This window comes from Tachypleus tridentatus, chromosome 13 (assembly GCF_004210375.1).
Source record: "Tachypleus tridentatus isolate NWPU-2018 chromosome 13, ASM421037v1, whole genome shotgun sequence".
NCBI lineage: Eukaryota > Metazoa > Arthropoda > Merostomata > Xiphosura > Limulidae > Tachypleus > Tachypleus tridentatus.
Window position 1 is genome coordinate 212721736 of NC_134837.1, and position 17876 is coordinate 212739611.

Here is a 17876-nt window from a genome sequence, read left to right on the forward strand (position 1 = left end):
TTTGATTATTTTAGTTTTATTAATGATGTAAGGCTAAATTCTCGGTGTATTATCTCTTGATTATTTTAGTTTTATTAATGATGTAAGGCTAAATTCTCGGTGTATTATCTCTTGATTATTTTAGTTTTATTAATGATGTAAGGCTAAATTCTCGGTGTATCATCTCTTAATTATTTTAGTTTTATTAATGATGTAAGGCTAAATTCTCGGTGTATTATCTCTTGATTATTTTAGTTTTATTAATGATGTAAGGCTAAATTCTCGGTGTATTATCTCTTGATTATTTTAGTTTTATTAATGATGTAAGGCTAAATTCTCGGTGTATCATCTCTTAATTATTTTAGTTTTATTAATGATGTAAGGCTAAATTCTCGGTGTATTATCTCTTGATTATTTCAGTTTTATTAATGATGTAAGGCTAAATTCTCGGTGTATTATCTCTTGATTATTTTAGTTTTATTAATGATGTAAGGCTAAATTCTCGGTGTACCTTTTCTTAATTATTTCAGTTTTATTAATGATGTAAGGCTAAATTCTCGGTGTATCTTCTCTTGATTATTTTTATTATTATATGAAAGGAGGAGAGGAGGTGTTTACTCTGATGAATGCTGAAATATCAATACATAGAATAGCAGCATTTCTCATTATTTATGGGTTGTTTGTTTAGAACTTCGCGCAAAGCTACACGAGGGCTATCTGTGCTAGCCGTCCCTAATTTAGCAGTGTAAAACTAGAAGGAAGGTAGCTAGTCATCACCATCCGCCGCCAACTCTTGGACTACTCTTTTATCGTCGCTTTATAACGCCCCCACGGCTGAATTGGTGGATAATGTGTGGTTCTACGGGGAGTCGAACGCCTTAACCCACCTGGCCATGCCGGGACATATTGTTAATAGTAAACATATTTAAGAGTCCTGAACGTTGTAAACATAAGAATCTGATTATTTCTTAAATATCGTAATCGGGAAATAAAAATTTCTAAGAAATGTTTTTGTGGTTGTTGATGTTAAAAAGGAAAAAAAAACTCGTTTCGGCTGATGTTACTTGTGATAGATTACCATACGTATCAAGTTTTATTGACAACTGGGGTTTGAGTTGGTGGATGAATTTGAAGTTCTTTACTGAGGAAATTTATTTTCTGTAATTAATTTTGTCGTTGGATTGAGCCTTAGTTGATTATATCCAAGCCTGTCAAATGGAGGTAACAAGATTTTACGTATTTATTTCAACCGAATTATATTCAACAAACATGTATGTCCACACTTGAAGAAATTGGATCTTCATCTTTCCCTAACACCAAGGATGCTAAGGGAGATAAACGAATAGTGAGACTGACTGTGACATAATAACGCCCCCATGGCTGAAAAGGGCGAGCATGTTTGACGTCACGTGGATTTGAATCAGAGACCCTCAGACCCTGAATATTCTGGGCTCGTTTGTTTGTAGTTAAACGCAAGCTGAAAAATGGGCTAGCTGTGCTCCGCCCAACGGAAATATCGGAACACGGTCTCTAGCGTCATAACTTTAAGATAGAGTTGTATTTATTTCTGCTGTAATTACTCTATTTCACACGAATAACTCACAATGATGCATAAATATGTGTTAAGCAATGACCATCCGACTGCCTGTCTAGCCAACAAAGCTCGCCATTTTCTAAAAACTAGTTCCAGCCAAACTTGCTTTGTATCATGTCCACTTATCCCTCTGTCTTATTTGTCTTCTTTTTATAGGATCACAAATCTTACAGTTAAGAACCAGCTGTTCTCATTCTTAAAAAATTCTCCCAGGTAGTTAAGGCACTCCGTAATCCGAGGGTCGCGGGTTCGAATCCTGTCACACCAAACATGTTCACCCTTTCAGCCATGGGGGCGTTATAATTTTACGCTCAATCTCACTGTTCGTTGGTAAAAGAGTGGGAGATGGGTGGCGATGACTAGCTGCCTTCCCTCTAGTCCTACACTGCAAAATTAGGGACGGCTAGCGCAGATAGCCCTCATATAGCTTTGCGCGAAATTCCAAAAAACAAACAAGCATCGAGTACCGAGTATCGAGTTTATGATTCCAGTATAAAGACACGTGCTCTGTGGGATCAAATACATTAACAAAACAAAACGCCATTTATAAACCAAAGTCTGTGAATTCTGAGGAGTATCCAACAAGACCTGCTGGCTGGCCATTACTTGTTCTGCTATTCATTCACATATGGAGACCAGAAGTCACTACACTGAACTCCATATTAGCATCCGTAAACCTAACATTATCCTAAATAGCTTCGTTTAATACTCCAGCGTTTGTTTGTTTTGAATTTCTCACAAAGATATATGATGGATAAGGCGCTAGCCGTCCCTAATTTAGCAACGAATAGTTGGATTGACCGTCACATTATGTCGTCTGCACGGCTGAAAAGACAAGCATATTTGGCATGACGACGATTCGAGCTCTAATCACTTGGTCATGCCGAGCGACGCGTTTCTTAAGACTAGTTATAACTTGGTGTCTTGTGTAATTTGTAATTTTTCGTTTTCGGTAACATATTCCACAAACTGCTCTTCGTCCCGTTTACCTCTGTTACTGAATATTTCAAGTAAATTATCTTGTGTATGTGCATGTGTGTGTTTTCTTGTAACAAAGCCACATCAGGGTATTTGCTGAGTCCACCGAGAGAAAGTTAGCTAGAAGTTTATGTAATATCATTCAGTTAATAAATAAAATAGGAATCCTACAACCCGAGCACTTTCTTCAGGGGCAAACTGGGGCTATTTCCCCTAAAGAAGAAAGGTCCATTTTGAGTTAATGAATACATGCTTTTATTATTTTCAGATTTCGCTGAAGATAGAATAAATGTATTGTAAATTGTTCGAAACTTTTGTATTTTTTTTATCTTATCAACTGTTTTTTGCCCCACTAGTACAGCGGTAAGTCTACGGATTTGCAACGCTAAAATCAGGGGTTCGATTCCCCTCGGTGGGCTCAGCAGATAGCCCAATGTGGCTTTGCTGTAAGAAAACACACACAAACACACTCAACTGCTTTTACAAGCAACGTTTCACACTTTACAAAATACGTTCGTTATTACTCGATCATCTATAGTCCCCATCACAACCGTGTGTAACGAACTAAACTTTCGTGTCAAACACTGTTGTTTTTTATTATACCTTTATTATATTTAAACATGTACATCACAAGTAGATACTCCATATTCATCAACTGCCACATTAATAAACATGTATTTACCACAACGTTTGTAGTCTTTTCATTAGGAGCTTTTGAAGTTCACATACCAAACGAAACAATACTCAAACACCGAGTTATATATATATTACACTTAAATATTTTGAAACACATTAATTGTAGCTCAACATGCCTTAAAGTAAACAAAAACTCGATAACAGTAGTGGTCCACGCTTATGGTTTAAAGTACGAACTATCGTATTTGATGTCCTCGTTTTGCAATATCTTATTGGTTATTCTACTACGACATATAACAATAGTTTTTTTATATCTTATATGATGTTCAAAATTAATTACTGAAACATGACGTCACTCACCTTTAAGTACAACAACCTTGTCCACAAGGTCGAGAAAAACAAACAAAATATCTATTCCAACACAGTTATAAGTCCTGTTTATGTTAGCTACAAACTATTCGTTTTCCTGTTGAGTTAGTAAAATAAATAGGTTCTAGGTTTACTAGCCAACAATCAGAATTTTATAAAATCTGAAAATTGTGAAGAAAATTCGCGATTGTAACCCACTTGTTTCATGTTACCTACAGTAAACTCTAAACTAACATTTCTATTTGCATGTCTTGTTTTTTTATATAATTATTTTTGAATTAACATTCATTTTTCTCTCCCAGTAACTAACACCGTAAGAAGGGTGAGAACAGCACAGACAACCAATTGTGTAGCTTTATACTTGACAATGAACAAACACATCCTGGTCTATAGATATCATTACTTCGGGCGAAAATTGTATTAAAAATAAAATATTAATTTAAGGATGATTGTAAAAATATTATTATTAACAAATTTAGATAAATTTATTTTTCTGCTGTTTTTTGTTAAGAATTTCACTTATTTTTTCTTTTTATAACGAGGAGGCGGAGGTTGGCACTTTGGTAGTGCTCGACATTTCGGAACTGGCGATCCGGGTTCGAAAACGTGCCCATGATACCACATTTTTTAAAATGTACTTTAACTTGAAGTTGTGTTTTAAAAAAGTAACAACCAATTTCTTAGCGTGTGGGTGATTTTGAATGGGTTATCTTCCTTCTGTTTATTGTCCTAGAATAAAGGACGGATAATTTTGGTTTAAATATCACTTCAATAACTTTTCTGATTTTTTTCGGTATCTAGCAAAATCATTCTCTTACGCTCTAAAAGCGTAGTTGAAAACCATAGAAACAAATAACTGGACTACAATTTTGTGTTTTTGCTTAACTAAACAAAATCGTATTTCTTTTTTTTCTAATTTTCTTTAACATAAAGTTTGTCCAATCAACAGGTATCCTTTTCTTTGGCGAAAAAAAAAACTGACTTAACAGGCAATGTTTAAATATTTTTCCAGCTTAAAATAATCTGTGTTCAGTTATAAACGTTAAAACAAACTTTTGGTTGAATAACTTCTTTATATACGCTCCCTCAACTAAATACGCAGAGTGTATTCAACGACATATTGCAACATGAGCTCTGGACCTTCCGATAAGCAGCCTCGCACGTTAACCGCTAAGTCACAACGTTATTTTGTAAAACGAAAAATGTGAATTAGAAGTTAAAAGTTATTTCCACAATTCATGCTATAATTCTTCTAATAGTGTCACCTTTTCAGAACCCAGAATAAATAATATGCCGCCCTAAACATCTGTTTAATACTGAAAAAATAAAATAAAAATTATTCGAACACTTTTTCCAGGTACTCGTCAAGCTATATCCCGTTATCAAGTTGTTGTAAATGAACACTGACTGCACCGTTGGGTATTAAGTAAAGCGATCTCCCCCACCCTACCCCAAAAAAACTTGTCAACCTCATTTAACTAACGACATGTTTGTTAGCTTAATAAAAATATTCAGCAAGTTAGCTCTACTTCACATACTATGACAGTTATTTTAGTTAAATATGTGATAGAGAAGAAACTAAAATAAGTAAATATTGCAGATTCTCAGATCTCTGCCTCTAATAATCATCTTGCCGATAGCCCTCTTTGCAGCAAAACACTTTCTTTTCTTACCGTAGTTTTGATCTCTGTCTTCATATTGCGAATACCACATCCTGTGGTCTAAAGATTAATCCAGTTTTTCCATCTTAAAATGTTGTAGTTTATCAAATAAATTTTGAAAAAAAACAGCAACTAAAACTCTATTGATAAATCAACAAAGAACGTTAAGGGACATTAGATAAAAAAAACAAAACAATGTTAACATAGATATTTAGAAGACCTATCATGTTTAATATTTCATTATTATTCCTTTGTTTATGTTATGGATATTTGTGCAAAGTTACTTTACATCTACGCTAGCCGCCACTAATTTTGAAAAGATAGACTAGCAAAGGGGCAGCTATCAAAAGCACCCACGGTCAACTCTCTTCTGATCGAACAGCGAGATTTTTACCATCACCTCATAACACACGCAAGGCTTAAAAGTACGATGCACAATTTTGATTTGATTTTATAGTAATAAGACTCGAACCTTGGACCCGTAGACCCAAATTCTGAAATGCTATTCGCTTGGCCACACTCTCGCTGGCCAACCAGCTTTTATTATTTCCTGAGTGGTTCATATTACAAACGCTACAAAATTCTGATATAGAGAGAACATTAAAATAATATATATGATTTTTAAACCCTTGTCTGGAGTGAGTATACCTCAACCGTTAGGCTTAAAACAAATTTACTATAATTTCTAAGCTTGCAAATCTTCGTATGTTTTGAACGAGAATTGTTGGAAAAAAGAAATGTTACTTTTAGCTCTTTATTGGTCAAACACCGTCTGCTGAAACAGACAAATCTTATCTTCTATGTGGTTGAATGTACCGAGCATAAAAAGTGTTTATCAACATATGTTTAGTTACAGACGTGAGCAACTTGCAGTTAAACACTTGATTTGGAAAAAAAAAAAGACAGTTAATCATGGTTTACGAAGTTTTATAAACGTTTTGATTGTTGTATCGTACGAAACTAATTTTTGTGTTACCACAATATTTCCTAACCTTAAGACGTACTGATCCAAGTATGCGGAAGATAATTAATAACCAATCTAAAAGCTGGAAATGGCAAATATTATTGGACAAAACATTAACAATGCGTAATCACCTGTTTCAAGCGTCTGTTTGTGTTATAGCAAAGCCACATCGGGCTATCTATTGATCCTACCAAGGGGAATCGAACCCCTAATTTTAGCGTTGTAAATCCCTAAACTTACCGCTGTACTAGCGGGGGGTCCATCATCTGTTTCAAGCAGATCTTACATTATAGGTGTATACACTAACCGCTTGTCATTTTTGTTATTACTTCTAGATACCAACGAATAAGGGAATTGACAGTCACATTATAACATTTTCACGGTTGAAAATACAATCATGTTTGGCATGACGGGGATTCGAACCTGCGACTCTGAGAGTGCGAGTTAAGCGACGTGAGTGTTAAGTCTAGTTGTAACTTGATGTCCTCGTTTTGAAATATCTGATTGATTATTCTACCTCGATATATAACGATAGTTTTTTTTTTAGATTTTATATGATGTTGAAGGTTAATCACTGACGTCACTCAGTGAGACCGCAGCATTCTAATTTATTGAAACCAAACTCTCCAAATTACATACTTTTCCTATCATATATTAACAGTGCTTTGTATGTCTTTAGTTTGGCTGTGAATTAATCAAGTCATTACGATGAACTAAACTCGTTTCCGTCATCTCTGTGTTAACATTACGTTGATTAAAATTCTTTTCCTGTCTTGTGGATAACGGAAACATTTAAAATTCACTGTCTAATTAATCTTTTATTTCTTTATTTATTTTTTATGGGTCATTTTGGCATAGAATAGAACAAAATTAACTGATGTACAACAGACGAGTTATGAGACCATCAGAAACAAGCACTGTGTACCATAGAAGTTGGTATATTTGATAAAACAATAAATAAAAACTTAGATTTGGAAAAGCAACAGTCATCTTAGTATTCCAAAAGTGAAAAGAAATTGAATATAAACGTGCTTAAAAATAATAAATTAATGGAGTATTTTTTTAAAAAAATAAGTAATAATTTCTCCTTATGTTTCTAAAATTTCCAGACATCGAATAAAAAATCAACTGTCAATAAACGTTCTTAAGATGACGCATTTATATTGACATAGAAATAATTGTCATCGGAGATGAAAGAGGTCTCATAACATTTGTAGCTCTGGCTAGAATAAAGCTGCCACAAAACATACTGTCATTGTTAGACTTGAATAAGGGATTTCTGACATCCTTCTATGTTGGGACAAAACACACTGTCACTGAACACTCATTGTTAGGCTGGAATAAAGGATTTCTGATAACTCTTATATGTTAGGGTAACGCTGTCACAAAACATATTGTCAATGTTAGACTGGAATAAGCGTCATCTGAGGGTCGCGGGTTCGAATCCCCATCGTACCAAACATGCTCCCCTTTCAGCCGTGGTGGCGTTATAATGTGATGGTCAATCCCACTAATCGTTAGTAAAAGAGTAGCCCAAAAGTTAGCGGTAGGTGGTGATGACTAGCTGCCTTTCCTCTAGTCTTACATTGTTAAATTATTGACGGCTAGCACAGATAGCCCTAGTGTAGCTCTGCGCGAAATTCAAAAACAAACATAAAACAAGACTGGAATACAGGTTTTCTGATAATCCTTGTATGTTGGGGTAAAGTTGTAACAAACACACTGGCACAAAACACTCATTGTTAGACTGAGCTTAAATTGTTTATTAAACGTTGTTGCTCTTGTTAAAATTGTAACAAAACATACTGCAAAGAAAGCTCGGTGTTAGATTGCTTTGAAACGTTCCTAGTAACACTTATTAATATTTCTACGATAATATTGTGAAACGTAAACATAACATCACGAAATATCTATTGCTAACCATGACAAAAGGACTTTAATAAGGTGCTGTTTGTAGTTAAGCACAGAGCTACACGACAAATTATCTGTGCGCTGCCTGCCACAGGTATCGAAACCCGGTTTCTAGCCTTGTAAGTCCACAAACATGCCGCTGTGCCACTAGGAGGTAGGACTTTAACGACACAGTATAAAGATACTAAAACATATAGAAACGATAAACAAGAATCAGAACTGAAATAGAAGACGATTATTGAAGTGAAGACATTTTAAGAGTTCTTCTCAAAATTTTTGGAAAACAAATTTCTCCTTCTTTCGAAATGTCGGGAGAAAACATGTAAGATTATTTCATAATAAATAGAGACTCGCTTTTAAACATATTAGCTCAAACTAGGACAAACGTTTTGTTTGTATGAAATTAGTCACTCCTGGATCAACTATCTTTAGTCGTTGTATAAACTGGATCCCTTAGCGGATAAATGATATATGAGTTTGGCGTCAGCGACAACGAAACTAAGTCTCTGTTGCAGGAGTTTGGCATTAGCGACAATGAAACAAAGGTTTAGTTTCATTGTCGCTGACACCAAACTCTTGTAACAAGCATTTGGCGTCAGCGGTAGTTATTTGGCAAATCGAATCTAATTTCTCTTTGTGGACAGACTGACGTATCGTTTCTTGTCAGTGGTCAAGGATGTAAATGTAATCTTACCTTTGAACACCGATAGAGTAAGCAAAAGATAGAAATTATATTTTTGGGTGAAAATTTTAAAGACAGCCGATATTTTGGAAGCTAAAAGACAAACAATTTACAAACGTCGTGTATTAATAAACATAATATTACAACAGATATTAAAATTACCTCTTAACATTCCAAATCATGTTTTCTTTTTTCAATTCAGTTAATTTTTCTTTTATGTCAAAGTTCAAGCAATTTAACTTCCTTTCTGTTTATTTCGCTCCAAATATTCCTTATATTTATTGTTACAATGAAAGAGTATATTCAGAAAAATATATCTCTCTCTGTACGATTTTCTTCCATCTAGTCCTTTCTCTCTTTATTGCAATAATCTTTATTTAGTTTCGAATATTCATTTCACCACAGTAACCTCGTTAGGCTAAAGGGATATTTAGAGGTCGTCATGCCAATAAAGGGTTGTTGTGTCCGGATACTTTTGTTTGTTCTCAAAATGAACGAACGTAATGGAATCATTGCACACAATTTGTGGTTAGGACTGTAGCTACAATTTGAAAAGTGACTGTAATTGTATAATTAATCTCTTTCATTTAAAGATGGTACAAGTTTCCCATATGTATCTTTTTATTATCGGTAACGTCTTTTTGATATTTCAGCCGCTGAAAGTTCAATATATTTAAAAGCGTTGTCTTGTTTACTTAGCATGATAGTTTACACGCAATGTTTATTTTAACAAGCCAGTGATTGTCGACATTTGTTGAAGAAACAATGTACTGGCTGCTATAATAAAGTTGTATTATCTCTCCCCTTGGTTCATCTAGTAAGCAGTTGTTGGATTACATTCGCAACGTCTTCATATTATGGGATGTTGTCCTTATTGTTAGTATGTATGTAAAAGTGGTCGGTATTTCCTCTGCTCTGGGTTAATCTAATAAAAATTGTTCGATTACACTTATGATGTCTTGATATTGTAGGATGTTGTCCTAACTGTTAATACAAATGTAAGAGCTAGTGGTGGTGTCCCTACCCTGGGTTAATCTAGTAAGAAACTGTTCGATTACACTCATAATGTCTTTATATTGTAGGATGTTGTTATTATTAGTATACGTATAAGAATGGATGATGGTGTCTCTACCCTGGGTTCATCTAGTGAGAAATTATTAGATTACATTCATTATGTCTTTATATTGTAGGATGTTCTCAGTGTTAGTATATGTGGTATCCCTACCTGGAATATTGTACAAACTAAATCGATGTTAATTTAGACCTGCTGTAGTTTTTCTACTCTACAGGAAGCTAGCCTTGTTGTGGCCGTGGTTAAGGTACTTGGCAGGTACCTGGTAGACCCTGCCACACTGCCGTATGGTCCTCGTTGACAGTTCTTCTTTTGACAAGATAAAGTCCGTCTGAAAGCACGCCGAAACTTGACAGACATGGCATTGTACAGGATTGGATTGATAGCACTGTTGATGAAAATCATTGTTTTACAGAACATCAGGAACCAGGGCTCCATGTAACGGTGTTTCGCAAAAGAGTTGTAGACGACAAGAGCTCGATAGGGCAGCCACAGGGTTGCGAAAACAGCCACGACGACAGCAAGCATTTTCACCACCTGAAACAAACGAAGATAGAGAAGTTGTCATAATTCGATTTTAATGAATAAAAAAGGTATTGCTACGAATTACAACAATAATTAGTTTTAATTAATTTGAAAAACAAAAGTAGGTCCGATATAAACACCAAAAAAACAGATACCAAGTAATCCACTTGACAAAGATAATGTGTTTTTCCTCTTTAAGCACCGCGAGTTATACTTTTTGTTTGTCTGTTTTTAAATTTCGCACAAAGCTACACGAGGGCTTTCTGTGCTAGCCGTCCCTAATTTAGCAGTGTAAGACTAGAAGGAAGGCAGCTAGTCATCACCACCCACCGCCAACGAGTAAGCATTGTGTAGCTTTGCACTTGGAAAACAACTTTTTCATGTTGCATGTGTTCATGTGACTACTAGAAATTAAATATTATTAAAATCATAGCTTCACAGATACCGACTATAGTCGATATTAGAAAGAAAACGTATTTATTTGTGCGTTGAATCCACAACATTCCTTGAAAACTAGATTGCGTTAAAATAACATTTAAAAACTTCTTTGATAACGATGTTAGATTTTTCATCAACAGTTTAGTAAAATGCCTTCATTTTAATTTTGTTTTTGTTTTTTACCCAGAATTCAAACCTAACCCACAGAACCTTTAAACAGATACTTGGCTATCGCGATGGAAAGAATCAAAACAAAAATCCGAGAGAACTTGGGTCAGCGTCACGCATGAGGTTGAACTAGTTGACGTAGTCGGCTTTGTTCGGATCTTCGCCTCCCTGTCTTAAAGAATCTCCGGTAAGCTTGAATGCAACCATGGCTTTCAGACAGAGGCATGCTTTCGCAGGGACACGATAACATAAAGACTTTAAAGCGTGCTTACAAGTAATCAAAACAAACACCTTCCTGGCAATTCAAACACTTTAAAGCTGCGAATGAAAGGTAAAACGCGCTTCCAAAAGAGCTATTGGTATTACGGAAAGTGTGAGGTAAAACGAAGCCCCACTTTATAGAGTTCTGTCACGTATTTCTCAAGCTAACTCTTCATATAATAGTTGTTTAGTTTCTACGTGAGGTGCGATCCGAGTGTATTTGACATAAAAGCTGTTTTGTATTTTTAAGTGTTTCGAATTTCAATTTTTTTACGTGTCACTGGCTGAAGAATAAAAATAACTATACTCACCTAATACTACCAGTTCCTGGTTCGGATGAAATGACAAAATAACTTACGTTTAACGATGTCTAACAGGATAACGGTAACAACGACAAACACTTGCAAGTGGTTTGATTTGGTTTGAATTTCGCGCCAGGTGGTTAAGGCACTCGACTCGTAATTCGAAGGTTGCGGGTTCGAATCCCGTCACGCCAAACATGCTTGCCCTTTCAGCCGTGAGTGCGTTAATATGTGCAGTCAATCCTACTATTCGTTGGTAAAGAGTAGCCCAAGAGGTGGCCGTGTGTGGTGATGACTAGCTGTCTTCCCTATAGTCTTACACTGCAAAATTAGGACGGTTAGCGCAGATATCCCTCGTGTAGCTTCGCGTGAAATTCAAAACAAACCGAACCATTTTGTTTCTTAACAAAATGATGAAATTTCCATACCAAGTTTTAACAGATATAAAGTTTCAAAGCGCAGTTCATATTGTTGTATATTTCGGGAAAAAAACAAACAAACGTGAGTTAATGAAGAAATAACAACAAATTAGGAAGTGTGGTGTTGGTGTAAGAAAAACACGTTAATTATTGGAATCCAATAGAAAATCGGAACTTTAACAATGCGGATTTTCGTTAGAATTTTGCACTCGGACTCGAGTAATTCCTGAAAATTAGAAAAAAAACTTGATTGTGTAATCAAATGTGACGTATTGATTCTGCCAAGCTGGTTCACTGACAAACGTCGATTAAGCCTAACCGCGTATAAGTCCATCATATTGTTTAGCCATTTCTGTTTATTGTTTAAAGCTGCTTCGTTACAACAATAAACTTCATAATACATTTTTGTAGTATTGAGATAGATCCATAAACGTACACCTGATCCACCGGATCTGTTTAATCAGTTTCAGTTTTGCATGTATGTATATGTTTGTTATTATTACGAACGTGATCTGCCAGAACACACAAAACATAAGAAAACAAATTATTGCATCACCAGTTGGCCACCTCCTCCAGAACACACAAAACATAAGAAAACAAATTATTGCATCACCAGTTGGCCACCGCCTCCAGAACACACAAAACATAAGAAAACAAATTATTGCATCACCAGTTGGCCACCGCCTCCAGAACACACAAAACATAAGAAAACAAATTATTGCATCACCAGTTGGCCACCGCCTCCAGAACACACAAAACATAAGAAAACAAATTATTGCATCACCAGTTGGCCACCTCCTCCCCATAAAGAACACAAAAATAGTGTGAAAAAAGATTAATGTTAGATTAATTGTATTAATTCTAACGTCTTTCTTAGCGGTTAGAATATGAACTACATGCGGAACGTGAAACGTGATGCTCCAGTATTTGGCTCAGAAAGCAGTATAAAGTCCCTGTGACGGAGGATGATATTGGCTTTCTCCTGGCAGCAGTTTGTAATTAGGAACGGATATACATGAATCGTACAACTCTTTCACCAGACCATGTGCGATCGAACTCTAGTGGACGCAACAGTACACTCGCACTAGTGCTAAAAACCTGGTTTTGATACTCGTAGTGAGTACACTAAAGTTAGCCTATTGTATATCTTTGGGCCTAACAACAAACGAGCAAACAAAATATCCTAGTGTGTGTGTATGTGTGCGTGTATCGAAGGTTTATTGCACTTCTAAAGGATGATATTCAAGGTCCTTTTTTATTATCTCTGACCTTCGCTACCCCACCCTGTGAAGGACATTGAGACCAATCTTAGAGAACGTTGGCTTCCAAAACCAGGTTTAAGTAGAAGAAAGGAAAAATGCCCATTGGAACTGTAAGAAAGTCTATAAGTATATGTTTGATTAGAACTGTTATATATATTACTTCTTATACTCCATTTCTTATACGAATATCCGTTGATATCATGTTATCGCATACGTCTGACTTGCGAGTCTTTCATCAATTTGTTTAATATCCTTCCTGTTCAAGCCACCAAACAATAAAGCAGGCTTCACTTGACGGATATGAGTTTTGCTCCAGACTGGCATCAACTGTGGTTTCGTATCTTATTTCACTTCAGTAAGTTTCAACCATAACTGCTTATAGTAGTTGCTTTATTTAATTGGCAGTAATCTGCTTTAAAACAAATAAACAGCTTCAAAGGATGTTTCGCATCAAATATAATCTACTAAATTATGTCAAAGCATAACTCTAAAGCAACGTTAATACGAATAAATTATGCGGCTATTTACATGCAACGATTGTTTGATTATTGTTTTGAATTTTGTGCAAAGCTACGCTAGGGCTATCTGCGCTAGCCGTCCCTAATTTAGCAGTGTAAAACTAGAGAGAAAGCAACTAATCATCACAACCCACCGCCAAAACGAATAGTGGGTTGACCGTCACATTATAACGCCCACATGGTTGAAAGGGAGAACATGTTTAGTGTGACGGAGTTTCGAACCCGTGACCCTCGGATTACGAGTCGAGTGCCTTAACCACTTGGCCATGTCGGGCACGTGCAATAAAGCGCCATTATCAATGTACCATCCCTATTTATATACGAGTATTGTGTTGCTATAATAAATCATTGGTGGGTCAAAATAACACGAATATTAATCGTAAATAAAATGAATCTTCACGTTCGTCAAAGGATAAGAGAAATAGTATACATAAACGAATATAACGTTGGTAAAAGTGTTCCATAATTGTAGTGATAGATATTAACAATTATTAACAACAAAACTTTTAAAAGAAATTCCACTGCGCTGCGTTTTAAGTCCAAGTAGCATTGTTAAGTAAAAAAAGAGGTCATTAGGATTTGTAGAAACCAGTTTGTATATTAAACTAGGAAGATATTACGAAAAGAATTAAGTGTAATTAGAAAAGTTTCACTATTTATGTTCAGAGACACAGTTATTACAGTAAACTACGTGTTGTTAACCACAATGCATTATGCTGATAAAACACCAAGAACACGAAATCAAAGTTGCACTCGAAATCCAGAGTTCACGGACACTGGGAATGTTTGTTTGTTTGTTTTTGAATTTCGCACAAAGCTACTCGAGGGCTATCTGTGCTAGCCGTCCCTAATTTAGCAGTGTAAGGCTTGAGGGAAGGCAGCTAGACATCACCACCTACCGCCAATTCTTGGGCTACTCTTTTACCAACGAATAGTGGGATTGACCGTCACATTATAACGCCCCACGGCTGAAAGGGCGAGCATGTTGGCGCGACGGGGATGCGAACTCGCGACCCTCAGATTACGAGTCGCACGCCTTAACACGCTTGGCCATGCCGGGCCCAACTGGGAATGATTAGATACGTTGCATCAGGAAGACCGCGTTTAAAGAACTATATATTATATGACGTTTGTTTGTTTGAAGTTAAGCAAAAAGCTGCACAATGGACTTCATATATCGTAACGCCGTTTCAACCCGTTGTAAGTCCGCAGACTGGGGTGCAGAAGACCGAGTTCACAACAAAATATTACTTAGTATCCATATTAGGCTGGATAGCACTTAAAGCACGGATAAACAGATGTCATTTAAAACACTAAAATGTTACTGCTGCATAGAATAGGCCCGGCATGGCCAAGTGGGTTAAGGTGTTCGACTCGTAACCTGAGGGTCGTAGATTCGGACCCCCGTCACACCAAACATACTCGTCTTTTCAGCCGTGGGAGTGTATAATGTGACGGTCAATCCCACTATTCGTTTATGAAAGAGTAGCTCAAGAGTTGGCGGTGGGTGGTCATGACTAATTGCCTTCCCTCTAGTTTTACACTGCAAAATTATGAATGGCTAGCGCAGATAGCCCTCGTGTAGTTTTTCGCAAATTTCCAAAGCAAACAAACAAGCTACATAGAAACAAGCTGTGATTGTAGGCAGTTGTAAAATAAAACAAGTAAAGCTGTTTCAGTATCTCATCAGCATTGTGTTAGAAAGATATCAAACAATGTTAACATTGAAACCGAACAAGCAATCATGGGCACGACAAAGAAATACAATGTTGACAATACGAAGTTTTCATTTGAACGTTATGTTTGCTTAAAATAATAACGCCGAACGTATAAGACTGAACTGAATGGATGGGTTATTGTTACGTCTTAATCAAACTTATCCTGTGACAGCTGTCGTAATAACAATTCCTGGTGAACAAGCGTTCGAGATAAGTAAGAAAGATTCAATGCGGGTTTAGTTTGACCACATTACTCCCTGAATATGCAATCAACTTCTCTGTCTGTCATATTCACTAATAAAGTATTTCGCTAGCTAGCAGCATAGTTTTTAGCTATCTTTACTGTCATAAATAATTTTAAAATATAATAGTTAAAACCAATAGGTCTGAAATATGTGATAAAAGACCACGCTGATTGCAAGTGTCTTTTTTTTTCATTTTCCTATTAATTTTTCTTTATGGATTCGAAATAAGAGTGTAAAAATAATTTTTGGATCTATCTTCTGTCTTTCAAAGGTCACTGACCAAGATACCTTTTCGTTTATTACCAGAACTCGTAAGAGGGGTTGGAAGGTTATACATCCCCTGATTTTCATTGAATCTACAACTGACAGATTAAAAAGAAAGTGAATAAACAAAACATATGCTATTAACATGAGTCTTTACCACAAATCTTAGGGCTATTGGTTTCTAACGTTTCGCCGGTTTTCGTCGTTTAAATCGTAACATTTAAAGTATTATAGTACGTAGAGCTTTTCAAAACCATTTTTTTTCCACACAAGGCATTATACTTGCCTATCCTAATGTTATATCTCTTCTCACGACTGACTACTTGCTCACAGAAGCCATCTGCCGCTCCATCACCAGGTTTCTATCAGAACCTCCTATACACGAACGACCATCGCCTATTCATACATTTTCGAATTTTAGTAAAGCTGGTTGGTCTTTTCAAACACTTATTACTGGTGCACTTCGAGACATTGATTCAAACCACTCCACGTTTGATGAGATTAATAATTTAGTTCATATTGTTGCATTTTCCATTTCTTCGGCCAGTTATCAAAACATTTCAAATGTTATTTTTTTACTGCGTAAAGCTTTTTTTACTGATACATCAACCTCGTGAATTTCAACATTCGAGAGAACTGAAATCTCTCAAACTACATACGTTATTCGTTGAAAGGATTGTAATTTTATTCTACGGTAAAGAATCTACACGAAATGAGAAAACGCATCAAACTAAGTGTCACTTCTCATCCTTTCCGGTACTGGACTCAACTTTAATTACTAACAAGCCAGTTACCAACACTTTCCTCGATATCCAGTTCACTTTAATAACGTTGTTCCTTCTACTTCTTTAGAAAAGTGCTAGTGTCTTCGCTATTTTGAAACAGTTTCTCAATCATATCATGACACTATTATTACTCAAAATATTTCCCATCTTCTTGTACTGTCTCCTAATTTTTCCTATCATCTACATGATGACAGTTTTCAAATCCATCTATCACTGTGTCTAATATTTGTAATGCTCTACATTAACGAAATACAATATCTGAATTGGAAAGCATAACAAACTCCACCTGAGTAGTGCAAACTACATCTACTATTTCCTCTTTCATTTATCTCAATTTTCATTTTTCAGGTTTTACCATCGCTCATAGAAACTTTCCAAATCCTTTGGTTTCTTAAGCCTGAAATACCTTCTTTAAAAAAACACCTTGTTTAAAGCTCTCTAGTTTTAAGAGTGTTTTCAGCAGGGCATATGAATGAACTTTAGTCTTTCTATCTACTGCTTTATCGAGGAAAAGAATTTCCTGCCCAAACGTTAAACTAGATTCTGTTATCTGATGTTAGCACCAATTATTTTAATACTAACAGCTTTCCTCATCTTCTGTTTTTGTGACTTTGGGAAAACATATTGTACCATTTGTGTATTCTTTTATAAACTTCGCTTCATGAAATTACCTATTACATCTTCTTTGATCATCAGGTTCTCATATCACTGAAGAACAATTTATATCTACTCTTCCATGTCACACTGATAGTTTCTTACACTACATTATGTAACACAAATTTTGTTCCTGGATAGTATGTGTTATTTCTTAATTGCTTATGTTATAAAAGTAGAGAAAATGGCCATTATTCCCTTCAAACTTTGCTTTTGTAACCTGGATAATGAAATTTAAAAATTAACCTATTTTATATGTAAAAACAGGCAAATGAAGCAAGATTTACATGCATTTATACTGAAGTTATACAAAAATGTTTAGAAGTGAGTAGTTTTCTGAGACTTGTAACTGTAATGTAAATCATTTCTACGTATCAGCCCACAAATATAGTCTTCCCTCATGTTTTCGTTATACGCTCCCATGTCACAAAAGCAAAGTTTGAAATAAAAATAGGTCTTTTCCATTTACTT

General features: G+C 35.7%; 1 protein-coding gene across 1 annotated transcript in view; it reads right to left on the reverse strand.

Moving 5' to 3' along the window:
• Window positions 1-8905: 8905 nt before the first annotated feature.
• Window positions 8906-17876, reverse strand: part of LOC143238782 (thyrotropin-releasing hormone receptor-like) — an 84482-nt gene continuing 75511 nt past the window's right edge. Inside the window, exon 4 of the mRNA XM_076479325.1 lies at window positions 8906-10383. Within this exon, the coding sequence (XP_076335440.1) occupies window positions 10033-10383 (351 nt within the window). The 3' untranslated portion in view covers window positions 8906-10032. The remainder of the gene's footprint in view (window positions 10384-17876) is intronic.